We start from the raw sequence: 13,095 nt of genomic DNA, 5'->3' as shown, positions 1-13,095 counted from the left end.
ACTTTCATGGATTAAATTCTGAACGTTTTAAAATATCTTTCACTAATGTATGTGGGGATATCTAAAACAATTTGTAATTAAGAATCTGGATGACATTCATTTATTCTGCCCAGTCATATGACAATCAAATTCATACATAAGATATCTGTGTCGTCGTCACAGTTTATAAACTACAGCACTTGAAGATGAATAGTTTCAGTTTTCCCCTAAATAAAAATATATAGTTCACTGTAAAAAAAAAAACTACACAGGAGTCTATTCAGCAATCATAAAAATTCGAAACTCCCTTTAAATTATTACCCAAAAATGCTGAACACAAATCATTTGTATCTGCTTATAAAATATCCCCTCACTGCGACTTCAGCCACTGAAGAATGGTTTGTGCATTTCTCTCAAGCCAGTTTATATTGAACTCTACCGTCTCCAGAGCCTGTTTGCGACACAGCTCGCCGGCCCCGCCTTCTGGATATTTGACGAAGAATTCTTTCATCTGGAAGAAAAAAAAGACAAATTGATTACAATAATTTGTATTTTTCATAACTAACTAACGTCAAGACCAGGGGTTCGTTTCGTATATGAACCAGTGACAAATTTATTAGATTAATATGTATTTTTCATCACTAACAAACCTGAGGTCTTGACATTTAAGGCCTAATCTAACCACCTCTCTGACAGGCTTTAACTTGAGTTGGAAGAATAACTGATGAAGCCACGGAGTACTGCTTGGGTGTGGGTGGTCCCACATGATTCATGACTAAGAACAGATGCCACTAGTCCCTTGCATATACAATTTTATTGTTTTTCCAAGATTCCAGCTGGCGCTAGACATTTATCCTAATGTTATGACAGAGGGTTTGTTTCGTATATGAACAATGAAGTAAATCTACATTGCAAAGGCACTGAAAATTTATTCCACCACCTGTGGACAGAGAATAAACCATTCTAAGATGACCAAACTTCACATAAACAAAACAGTAATTTGCAAATTCCATTTTGGCAAGCCTTGGGGTCTGACCAGATATTAAACTCCAAACTGCCATTATAAAAGATTTTACTTCATGGGTTCGCCTGAAAGGTTGAAAGCGAAAAACTGCTCCAGAACAATGCTTTCCAAGCTTTTAAATGACCTCTACTAATGAATCTGACTGGTAGGGAACATCTCACTGGGGACTGACCATCAATGAAAATGGAAAATTTAGTATGGTCTGCGCAGGAGTGCCTCTTGTACTGCACAGTGCAACTGCACAGTGCAAGCTGCACTGCTTTTTTCTTTCTCTGAATTGTCTTTCTGTGAAATGTCCCTATTTCAAAGCTTCAAAATACATTTGTTCATCGAAAAACATAATTTTAATGGCTTATCAATGTCTCATTCAAGTATCGCAAGTGAATAGGCCATGTTCAAATTGTGGATTGGAGTCAGAGAATAAAATTTCTTGTAAGAAATTAACATATTACTTTCGTTGTAAGAAATGAACATATTCCCTGAATTAAAGTTTTCTGAAAATTTACAGGTAAGAACTCTGTAGACTCTAACAGTATCAAGCAGTATTAGTTACTTATTAAAGTGAAATGGCAACAAACTCACAAATTTCAATATAACAGTACACTCAAAGAACTTACCTCTTTCAATTTCTCCTCCGTCGTGAAATATCTGCTGATGTTCGGCACCATCTGACCCAGGTAGCGGTCGTTCAGAGTGTAACGAGCTACGAGCCAGGGCCAGTTCTCCCTGAAACGAGGACAAGATTTCGTCTCACCTACAAGAGTTCATAATTCCATCGAAAAATCCTTTTAAAGACGAACCCTATTCCTATGGTGGGGCCACTGCCTTGAAATTCAAGCTTCCAAGGAATATGATCATTAAGAAGATGTCAGAGAAGGTAAAGGTGTATACAGAAAAATGAGATCTCACTTATTAAAAAAGAAAAATAAATGATTAATCAACAAATAGATAAGAATTTATTGAAATGCAAGAAGTATCAGGGTAGTAATTCATTGCGTCTTCGCATGAACTTTTGAAGTTCCAATTGCGCGACGCCCTCAGGGAGACTGTTCCACAGAATGTTCCATGACTGATTAAACTGAAAATCCAATACAGTAGTTATTCAGAAGTTTAAGAATTACTCTGCAAACCAACGACCACATTACTTACCTAACCCAATCCCATACTAAGTCACAACCCATGGGATTTGAAGAGATGTACTGTAGGACGTTCAAGAAATTCTGGCACCGGACATTCTTCTCATCTTTCGCGAGTTCAATATACCTGCCAAAGAGTCGATTAGGTTAATGTCTAAGCGATAAACAATCTGCTCTGAAAAAGCGTTGTACTTTTAAAGAAAATTTTCATTTTAACTATCTAAACACACTTGAAAAGGAAGGAATTTTTAACGTTTGCATATAAGTCAATCAATACATCACAATATTTTTTACTTCAAAACTCTCGAACTGTAAACCGATAAACATGAAGTTGATGAAAATGATCACAACTCACTTTTGAAGGGTTTCGGCATTCTGCACATTTGCCATTCCATAATAAAGGTTGTCCAGTTCTGTTGCATTCTGTTCCTCAAGAGAACGCTGCCACATGACGTCCCAGCACTCTTGAGAGCCTTCGGTGATTCCCCAACGGTAAATCTACAGAAAGACCAGCGAATGTGGAAATCAAAACTAAGTTTATAGTTTCATAATGCAGCACAAATCACCTTATTATACTGAGACCTGCCGCAATATAAGAGTGAAACTTTGCTATATGGACTGTTAGCTATGTGGGGTTCCCCCTCCCAAATTAGTGGAAGATCTCTGACCCCTTAATCCAACAGAACTCCTTTGTTTTTTAATTCAGTAAATAAATACCTGACCCTCTGATCAACTACTGAAAGCACTACTGAAGTAAAAATCTCCCTGAACTTATCTGAGGTAAGAACATGCATCAGAAGAGTCTACATCTTTTGCAGTGATAAAGGATTGGACAAACGTTCCTGAAGACTGTTTACCTGTCTCCTGGTGCCCAAAGGAAGGGGGAATTCAGCATCCTTGATCCAAGACTTCAGGAGACGAGCAGCTTCCTTTAGGCAGTCTCCATCCCCACTGGCACAGGCCACGCTGACAATGTCAATTCGTAGTAACCTGGAAACGATCACATAAAGGTTAATCACAAATTTGTTTAAACTGAACTGAGTCAAGTTTCTGGAACTTGTGCAGCTGTTGAGAACGCTTCATCCCTGAGTAGGTAAAAACTGAAACAAGAATCATGGAAATGTTGGACAGCTAAATGGTACAAAGAGGTCATTGCACTGTTCCTTAATGCCCTGGAGACTGAACGTGCATTTTTTAAACTGAATGTCAAATGTCACACACCAGAAATTACCTGGAATTACAGTTCATTATACGCACTATGCAGAGGGCCTTTTTCATTTATCATATTTTGGTAGCTGTCAGGAAGTCAGAGCTCCAAAGTATTTAATGGGTGAGGGGCTGTTGCAATCATCCATTAACACCTACAGCATAACTTACTGTCCACTGCTTGTTCACCAAACTTCAGAGATAATTACAATACCTGAATACTTCCATCACCACAGTTAAGGAAAAAACTTACTTTTTCAAGTGTTCTCCAGAATCTTCCCAACCAAGTTCTTTGTAGACTGACCCAGCAAGATTCGACATATATTTCTGAAATAAACGGCATAATTTTACTTTCACAGCCCAGGTACCTTAATCCTATAAGTACAGTTTTCAAATTTAATTAAAAAAAAGGCTTCCAAATCACCACAAAAATAAGTTTTTACGACATCTGAAGACTAAACAACATGGCCTTAAAATGCAAATATTCTCCTGACATTTGTGCTCAGTGCCATCAGCCTAGCTTGAAAAAATGGACCAGTGTCTATGGGACTAAAGAATTTGTATTATATTTCTTTGAGAATTATTAAAAGCAAGTTCTTGAGGTATGAACAAGGTCCTGACAATTTATCCTAACACAGCATGAGAATTTGTGTTTGTATTTCACAAGAGAACTATACGCCCACACAGAGAGCCATTAATTACAAGTGCTAAAACTGGAATTAGAGTATAGCACAGCAAAAATACCATAGCATTAGATCTTGTCTTGTTAGTACCTCAGGGTAGAAGATATTTCAATCTTACAATATCACAGAATTTCATTCTTCAGCGATTGAAAACAAAATGTAAAAACACGACTCACGTTGAATGCTTCGCTTGCACCAGTCCCAATCAGAAGCTTGGTCAGGACAACGAGATGTCCGGCCGCTGTGTCCCAGGGAACGTACTCCCTGTCGGAGGCAAGAGTGCGCGTCATGTCCAAGGCCACGTCGTAATCCAGAAGAGCTGCGTCAGCCAGGGCGAGGGCGTCGCTCAGAAGGCTAGCTCGTTCCGATGGGCCCAGTACCTGGTTCAAAAGATTCAAGGAGTGTTTCTTCATTATTAACCTTAAGCGTTACAGCTATTTATCATAGTTACTGGTTCCAAAGAGACACTACAGTTAAGCAGGACCTTCAAAGCAACCCAATTTTGGAACCAATTCTGCCCCAAAATATTACTTATATAATTGTGGGAAGCATTTCTTCTCAGGTTTGACTTATATCTAGATGACTGTAATACCCACAATGCTCTGTAAACTTCTCGTGGTCAGGTGGGTAATGTGACCTCATTCTGATACCCTGGATGTTAGTTCGAATCCTGCTCAGGGCATCGGAATTTCTTCATATTCTTCCACCTGGATCTGAGGCTTTGTAGTGACGAGCATATCCGAAATGTGTGAAAAATTTGAGAAGTTAAGCGGGCACTGTGGTTATTACAATTACGTATGCATCTAGCAAAAAGTGACCATTAGACACTACAGTATATATTTATATCTAAATATATTTCACTAACCATCAGAAACTTTTAAAGGTACTCTCTTTCCAAATGGAGCTTAGCATTGAGGTTTGAAACCCAATAACTGTAATTCACAATCGCTGGGAATCTTTCAGTGAACAGTGTGTCCAATTTCATATATAAAATATGCAAAGGAAACTTAGTACCATTTAACATACATTCCATGCTCATACATTTTCCCTCACCTTGTTCGTACAAAGCTGTTCCAGTTGGCGCCACATTGCAGGCTCGTAATTCACCCTGTAAAACCCTTTCTGGCTGAGATTAACCTTTATCCAAGATACTGGGGAATCTGTCTTGAGCACCACTGGAAAGGAAAGTCATTTTAAAAATGATAAACTGACCTGAAGACTATCGATAAGTCCAAATGCAAGTCTGGAGTTTCCCAGTCTCTCACCCAATCCATAAACTGCTTCTTCAGACACTTACGAACATCCATGTCTCTGTAAAGCCAACTCCTCTGAGCGTCTTTCGACGAGGACGTAATGTAGCTTATTGGAACGTCCCACTTGTAGCTGTAGTCGGTTTCTGAAGGGCTGGAAAGACCAAGACAAACTGAGGTGACTATAGGTATGCTGAATTTTGGCTGTACATTATCTGAAGCATCCTTGAGGCATCGATACGTGGTGGACTTGCCTTAGTTCGTCCGTGACCTGAATTTTTACCAACAACAGGAATATGTCCATTTCCTTAATTCCTTAACTCTATTATACATAATTTTCATAGTTAATGATAATTCAGAAAGCCCTCTATAATGGAACAGTTTTCAGTTAAAAATTATTTGTTCAGTCTACTGCAAATTAGCAATCGCACTGATTAACCCATTGCCAAAGGCCATAGCTACTTAATCACTACCTGCAAAGCATCAACCTTGACACACAGTTATTCAAGCACAAGTTCTCGATACCTGACAAGCAACACGCAACACTAAACAAAAAAACCCTCATTAAGATAACATAACCTATTTCAAAACTAGCATTCAATATGAAATCACACACCTCAAAATGAAGAATTTCAGGTGCAATACATTGTGAGATCACTTTCCTTACAAACCTGAAAAATAAAATGAAGAAAAATGACTGACTAGGAAATCAACGTCAAAAAAACTTACTCAAACGTAGCCTGTGGATCCTGGAGAAAGCGGCTCTGCTTCAGGCTGAAAGAATCTGAGCCTGACTGGGACACAGACACAACTGGGTAGCCCATCTGACGAGTCCAAGTGTCCATGATGTCTCCAACAGACCTCTAAAGCAGACAGGTAATAAAAATATTAAAAAAAAAACTCTAAAAATGCTTATACCTCAGTACTTCAATAGTTTTATCACAAAATAATAAATGATAAATGTCCCTCAATCACCACAAAATACAGATCTTTGTGGTTTTACTGTAAAAGAAAACTTATGGTTGTCATAAATACCTTTTCCTGACCGTCCCAAGCTAACGTAAGTTCCGTCCACAGATCCTTGGTTACGGCGTTGTCGTACGCAAATTTCTTGAGGAACGCATTGATGCCTTTTTGGAAAGACGCCTCTCCCATGAAGTCCTCCAGCATCCGCAGGACTGAAGACCCCTAAGTGAAAGTGCGATTATAAGCTTGTAAAGACACCACCCTACTTAGGAACAAGTTACGTTCCGAAGGGCCGTTTGTATGTTGAATCGTTTGTTTGTTACTGTACTCTTCATGCCTATCTAAGTACAGTATGATATAAAGTCAATACAGTATTGTGTTTTTTCATCCTGAAACACAATGCACTGTACATATAGGAACAAAGAACAAATGGTGTACAAGATTAACGGAAGTTCAAACCCGCATTTAAAATCAATCATAAATGATGGGAATTCTAACAATAAAAAACAATTTACTTTAACTACGACTGGACTGGCAAAAAACTTATAAATTACTTATAAATCCAATAATGAATATCTGCAATTGAGAACTACACAACTACCAACGCTATAACCTGGTTTAATCAACTCACAAGAGACACAAACCTTCTGATAAGATATCGCATCGAACATAGCATTAATCTGGTCGTTGTTTCCGACAGTCTGCACGATGGGATGCGAGCTGAGGCTGGCGTCGATGTCCATCACTGAGGGCAAAGTCTTGCACTGGAACTGGGCATCCTACAGAAAAAGCAAAAAGAGCACACGTACAAATAACCACAATCGTAGATCTTTGGGTCTATGATCACAGAAAAGCGCAGAGCAATATTCACTCTACTTGTATACATGCAAATTCTCATCACTTGACTTGAAAACGCTCGTGAGTCAAGTCATTCCAATCAAAACAATTACTCTTGGCAATCAGAAAAGTGCTTTCTCAATGCCGTAATGTTTGTTGATGTTGTTTTGTCAATTCAGTGAATGATAATTGAATATCATTCCTGTTTGTTCAGCATCTAAGATTTTAGGTTCTGCAATAACTCTTCTTTCTTTTATTCACTAGCATTCTTTATTACACACTCATATAAATCTAGAATCACAACATCCACCAACTCCAAGTGTTCCCCAATTTTGTCATATGGTGCAGGGCATCCTAAATGAATAAAAGATTAAGCCATAAACCTTATTTTGAGGAAGAATGCACATTTTTAGCTTTGGAAAGGATTGCGGCTACTTCCTAGGGCAGGGTAGGGAAGTGGCAGGGATGCTGGCTAAAAAAAATTCAATTAAAAATCTAAAATTCCTTACTTTTCTTTCAAGTTTTCAAATCTCTGAAGCATAGGTGAGTGTTGTGGATTTTTTGCCGTTTGTTGAAATGCTAATTCATTCCTAATCTTTTCTAACTGGTACCTCAATATTTGCTTCATAATATGGTATGTTGATGGGGCATATTTTCCCATTTCACAAGTTGATTTATCTTTAATCATCTCACTGTCACCAGCATTTCAATTCCCTGATTTCCTATTCTTCCAGAAGCTAGCTTAGCGAGCCAGTTGCCTTCTCAAGAAAAGTTCTGTATGAATTTGTGCAAATATCTAAATAACAATACCAATATGAACAAGGAAATAATTTTAAATATGATTACCAATAAATAAAATGGAATGTCTATCACTTACCATTTGCCAGTCTGGGAAAACGTGGTCTACACCTTTGAATTCCACGTAACTCGCAAAGCCTTCGTTTAACCAAAGATCATTCCACCAGTCAAGGGTCACTGTGAAGGAAGAGTAATGCTTCAGAAATTCAAATAAATGCTTATTTATATGTACAGTATTTGTAAATAATTGCCTGTCAATGTCCCTTCACTTATTCACCGTCTTCTGAGTTATTCTTGATTCACAATAGTAAATAGCAAACTTAAAAGTTAAAAAGGAATCACAGTCAACACGAACCCAGATTCCCAAACCACTGGTGAGCCAATTCGTGGGCAACAACGGAGGCGACGCGTTGCTTGTTGGCAGCCGAGCTCCGGTTCTCGTTGAAAAAGATGTTCGTTTCTCGGTACGTTATGATGCCCCAGTGCTCTGTCGCCCCCGAGGAGTAATCAGGGATGGCGGCCATATCTGTGAGCCGCAGAGAAAGTGTTTAGAAAGTCTTAGAAAATCATCTTTGGAAAGAGTTATGAAGACTTATATAAATCCATCAGGGATCAATACTTTACCATAAGGAACCCCCTTTTATTTTTTCTTCCCATCAATGGGAGGATATTCATTCTACGGCAATCAACAACTCTGGCTTTACTGAATGATAAAATGTCCACAAGACTGGAAGTGTGGTAGACTGGAGTCCAGTTCCTTAAAACACCACATTTCATGAAATGTTATTCAGCTCAGAAACTGTCATACAAAACTCCAAGAGAGACACTAATTGGTAGCCTAGAACAAACACAATGCACACAGCAATGTTTCGAGACACTCACCGCTCTTTGGTAGTGGAAAAGGTAGGTCGAACATTCCTTCGTACATCTGCAAAATGCTCACGCCTGTTTCGAGAGCAAACTGCGTGTATTTAACTCTGCCCTCGGGAGCATATACTCGGAAGGGCATTCCGCTCTTCATGAGTACCTGGAACAACCGTGTACATGATTAAGGGAAGGTGTATTATCATTCCTAATGACAAATATAGTAGTAGACGAAGGTACAAAAATCAACAAAGAAGAAATGGCTGCATTGTCATTAACATTTCTATGTGATCTGGTGAGAAATAAGTTCTCTCACTCTCTCCTGCCTCATCTCTTTCTGCCTTAATTCTCATCCAGTCAAGGTTTTCAGGCAACACAAATTGTAAGATGCTTTTTGATAATCATACTACTATTATACACCACAACTTTTATCATTTTGTGATACATCTTGTATGGCAATCATGAATACTTTTTTGACAGTCTTAAGACATTACAGTATTATGAACATTCACATATTCCTAGCTAGCAGTGTGCTCGGGTATCATAAAGAGATCGCTAACCCATAAACCAAGAGATTTTTCATAGTGAAAAGCAGTCACTGAACCACAAACATTAAGAAGTACCAGAATGATTAAAATATAACAGTTTAGTTCTTGGCTGAATATCAAACTTGAAGCATTGTCTAACAGACATATCTTTCCTCATTCAGCGTGAATTTTTGTTGCATACGCTAAACTCTTTTTCCTTCATTGCTGGTTTGGAATTGCTAATTTTTACCAAAAAATTTAATATTATTATAAGCAATGTTGAACAAACCACCATTTTAATGACCTGCCCATCCTTTGTACATTGTGATGTCCTTGTAATGAGATGCTATTATTTTTCTCAGGAACTAGTTCCAGCTAGTTTTTAATTACATAGTAACTATACATATAAAATTATGTGTCTCTGAATCCAGTACTGGACAGAGAATTGTAATTAAAATCTAACAAATGACGCCATAGTTCTCCAAAATATGTACTGGTGCATCTATTCGCAAGGCCACATACCACAACTAAATTCTGCTTGAATCTGCAAGTGTAAAAGCATTATATGAATAAAGCACACTTCATCTAATAAACAGACTCACCTCCTTGTACGTAAAGTCGCACACGATGAAACACACGAGGTATGTGACCATCGGAACGGATTTCTCGAAAGTGACTTCGGTCAAATCTGGAGAGGGAGCGTCCTTTTTTTCCACCTGCGATTTAAAACAAAAACAATAAGTTAGAGACACATTTCACCTATTTTCTCATAGCTTATACATAAATTCTTGATTTATAATATATAATATACTGTAATAATACAGTTTCATACCTTTACAGGCATGTTGGAGAGGGCTATGTATCTCTCTGATGGTCTGACAACAGTTACTGAATAAGTGGACTTGAAGCTCGGCTCATCGAAGCACGGGAAGGCTCGGCGTGCGTACGTCGGCTCAAATTTCGTCGTTGCCAGACCCCTGCGATTGGAAGTATGAAAGAAAACATGAAAATGAAGCAATTCAGACCACTTCGATGCAATGTCAATGCTTTCAAACACAGCCTCAACCAAAATGAGGAACTCAGAAAACAGGAGCTGGGAAAAAAAAGAGGAACTTTATATTGAAAGAATTTATTTGCAAGGGGGATAGCAGCTGTTGCAGAAGGCACACAATGAAGGTATTTTTCTCCCTACCATTCACAAATTATCATCTTAATCTCCGCTTACCTCTTGACCCCAGAGACGTCTGTATACTCTGAGTGGTAAAACCCCAGGATGGCTTTGGTAAGCGACCCAGAGAACTTCATGGAAATCTGGAACACCCCTGCTTCCTGTAGGGGCACCTTCACCACCCAGAATTCGTTTGGTTCATACTCAAACTCCTCGATAATTTCTACCTCCTGCAAGAGACGACTGAAAATTATAGAGTACTGTATATATAAATTACCAGCAATTTATACAGATATGAAGCTAAGTCCTAATTAATATTAAAAATCTGATGTTTTTACATTTTTTGGGGGTCTAACCACTGTAGAGGGACGGTAAAAGCAACCACAAGAGTGCGATTTCTACGGAAACTCAAAGACCTACATAACAGACTTAGCCTAAAGGAACGCCTCGCTGAGAATTCTCCCCAACCTCAAATCGAGACTTCTCACCTGACTGCGTCCGCTCTCAACTCTCGAGATCTTCGTGTCGTAAATTCGGAGCCACTTGGTGTGGAGGAGAAAGTAGTCCCGACTCTCCAGCGAATCCAGGGTAATTGTCAGAGAACCTGCGAACGTCTTCGAGCCGAGATCCGGATGGAGGTAGAGGTCGTAGTGGCTGGGACGAACGCTGGAGGGGAGGCGGAAGTCGTCCTCCCAGGGCGCAGCGTCTGAGGACGCTCTCAGCTTCTTTCTCGCGTTCTCTGGCATGGTGTCTGGGAGAACAATAATCTTTTTAAGAATGTATTATGATTTTTATGATGACTATCTTAATCAGATTCATAGTAATGGACGGTAAATTAGTACTGAGCTTCAGTGAAGAATGAGAAACTATGGGCCGACAGTGATTTCTCTTTTTGTGATGATACCGAATCTATTGGGGATACATTTGGAGTACATGACCTTTTATTTTGAATTAAAAAACTAAAAATGGAAATTATATTTTTTAAGAACATCTCTCCATAGATAAAAAAATGCTATGTGTGTATATATGTATGTATATATATATATATATATATATATATATATATATATATATATATATATATATATATATATATATATATATATATATATATAAAATATATATAAAATATATATAAAAAATATATATATATATATATATATATATATATATATATATATATATATATATATATATATATATATATATATATATATATCATTATAAATACTGCAATATACATCCACCAATGAATATTAAAAGGTACAAAACTGCAAATCATTCAAAACTATATTAAAAATTCCAGTTGGAAATATGACCTAACCTGACCTACCTTCACCTAACCTTACCTGGCCAGGGAGTTTCGCCCCCTTCCTAGAACCCCAAAAACAAACCATGACCCTCCGTCCATATACGACCCGTATTTATCAAGTAAGGTCAATAATTATGACCCACCCTCACACGCCCTTCTCATAAGGTCATCTCAGGTCACTCGGGGTCAATCACGACCCTTGACCCGGCATCGACCAACCCGGGGTAAATCGGCCCCCAATTTCACATTTGAATCGATAAAATCATAACTGCTCCCCCAAAACCGTGATAAATGCGACGCCAAATGCCCAAAGTTGCCCAAAATACCCACAGGGTGGGCATACATACCCGAGGTGTCAAAAAGGAATTTCGGCAGGAGCGAAGGGTATAGTAGTAGTAATAGAAGGACGGGTTCCTATGTAACGGCTCATCCATTTTCCCGTTCTATTAACTTTTTTGGGGTTATTGATTTAATTATATGGAATTTTCTCGTTTTTTTAGCATAAATTAACATCTAATTTGTCATTTTTTATTTGATAAAGTTATTAAAAGATAATATATATAGATTCACTCGATTTGAAGCTTTGAATTGAGACGTTGTCACGATCGAGAGATGACAAAGAAATTAGGTATGTGTATATATATATATATATATATATATATATATATATATATATATATATATATATATATATATATATATATATATATATATATATATACATATTCCTATATATATAATTCTTAAAAGACACTATAATCACTTTTGTTTAGTTTCCGATATAAAATCGTCCATTTTCTTCAGTGACTGAAAAGCTTTTTAAATAAACATAAATACACTTTGTATGTTGCATAATAAGCTACATAGAATACAATAGAATATTCAAGCGTTATTGATATATTATTAAAACAGTTTTTATATTGCATTTACGTTTCCTAAATAGTTAAAACATTCACACTAAATTCTGTTTTCTTAGCTAGTCAATTTTAACCCTAAAAGTGGTTTTTCTATTCAGGGGAAAATTTCCAAAATAGTGAATTTTTGGCATTACAGAACTATAGTTTGGAAGTGATATGTCAACATCGTATTGCTCTGTGAAGATGTTATTTGATGGAATGTGAATTTTATTATAAATGAAGCTTAATCAAAGAAAAAATATTATGTTAAAATCAGTGGTGTAGCCAGGATTTTTTTACTGTAGAGGGCTACCAAACAGTCAAGATGATTATGAATATTGCACAAATTTTTGATGACTATATATATGTGTGTGTGTGTGTGTGTGTGTGTATAGTCATAAAAATTTGTGTGTGTGTGTGTATAGTCATCAAAAAATTTGTGCAATATT

At 37.4% G+C, this 13,095-nt stretch overlaps 1 protein-coding gene across 1 annotated transcript; it reads right to left on the bottom strand.

Moving 5' to 3' along the window:
- Positions 1 to 70: 70 nt before the first annotated feature.
- LOC136856321 (glutamyl aminopeptidase-like) lies at positions 71 to 12,174 on the bottom strand. The gene is made up of 20 exons (XM_067134076.1): positions 12,098 to 12,174; positions 10,927 to 11,189; positions 10,496 to 10,668; positions 10,103 to 10,247; positions 9,873 to 9,986; positions 8,762 to 8,906; positions 8,235 to 8,405; positions 7,959 to 8,056; positions 6,889 to 7,023; positions 6,314 to 6,466; positions 6,008 to 6,141; positions 5,326 to 5,432; positions 5,082 to 5,203; positions 4,205 to 4,408; positions 3,599 to 3,672; positions 2,997 to 3,129; positions 2,495 to 2,637; positions 2,153 to 2,266; positions 1,621 to 1,729; positions 71 to 490 (listed from the first exon to the last, which is right to left on the bottom strand). The coding sequence occupies exons 2-20, from the start codon at positions 11,182 to 11,184 to the stop codon at positions 350 to 352; spliced, it is 2,673 nt and encodes an 890-aa protein (XP_066990177.1). The 5' UTR covers positions 11,185 to 11,189; positions 12,098 to 12,174; the 3' UTR covers positions 71 to 349.
- Between the last annotated feature and the right edge of the window lie 921 nt (positions 12,175 to 13,095).

The sequence above is a fragment of the Macrobrachium rosenbergii genome, chromosome 35 (assembly GCF_040412425.1).
Source record: "Macrobrachium rosenbergii isolate ZJJX-2024 chromosome 35, ASM4041242v1, whole genome shotgun sequence".
Taxonomy (NCBI): domain Eukaryota; kingdom Metazoa; phylum Arthropoda; class Malacostraca; order Decapoda; family Palaemonidae; genus Macrobrachium; species Macrobrachium rosenbergii.
The sequence above is the reverse complement of the archived record's forward strand: the minus strand, read 5'-3'. Positions and strand labels throughout refer to the sequence as shown.

What these genes read in the sequence shown, in the direction of transcription:
- LOC136856321 (XM_067134076.1), bottom strand. Translation starts at nt 11,184, where the DNA reads ATGCCAGAGAACGCGAGAAAGAAGCTGAGAGCGTCCTCAGACGCTGCG. An exon ending in TTTTCCCAGACTGGCAAATG is followed by an intron (nt 7,024 to 7,958) that starts GTAAGTGATAGA and finishes CTTTTTCTGTAG; the next exon opens with GATGCCCAGTTCCAGTGCAA. An exon ending in GATCCACAGGCTACGTTTGA is followed by an intron (nt 5,433 to 6,007) that starts GTAAGTTTTTTT and finishes TGGTCTTTCCAG; the next exon opens with CCCTTCAGAAACCGACTACA.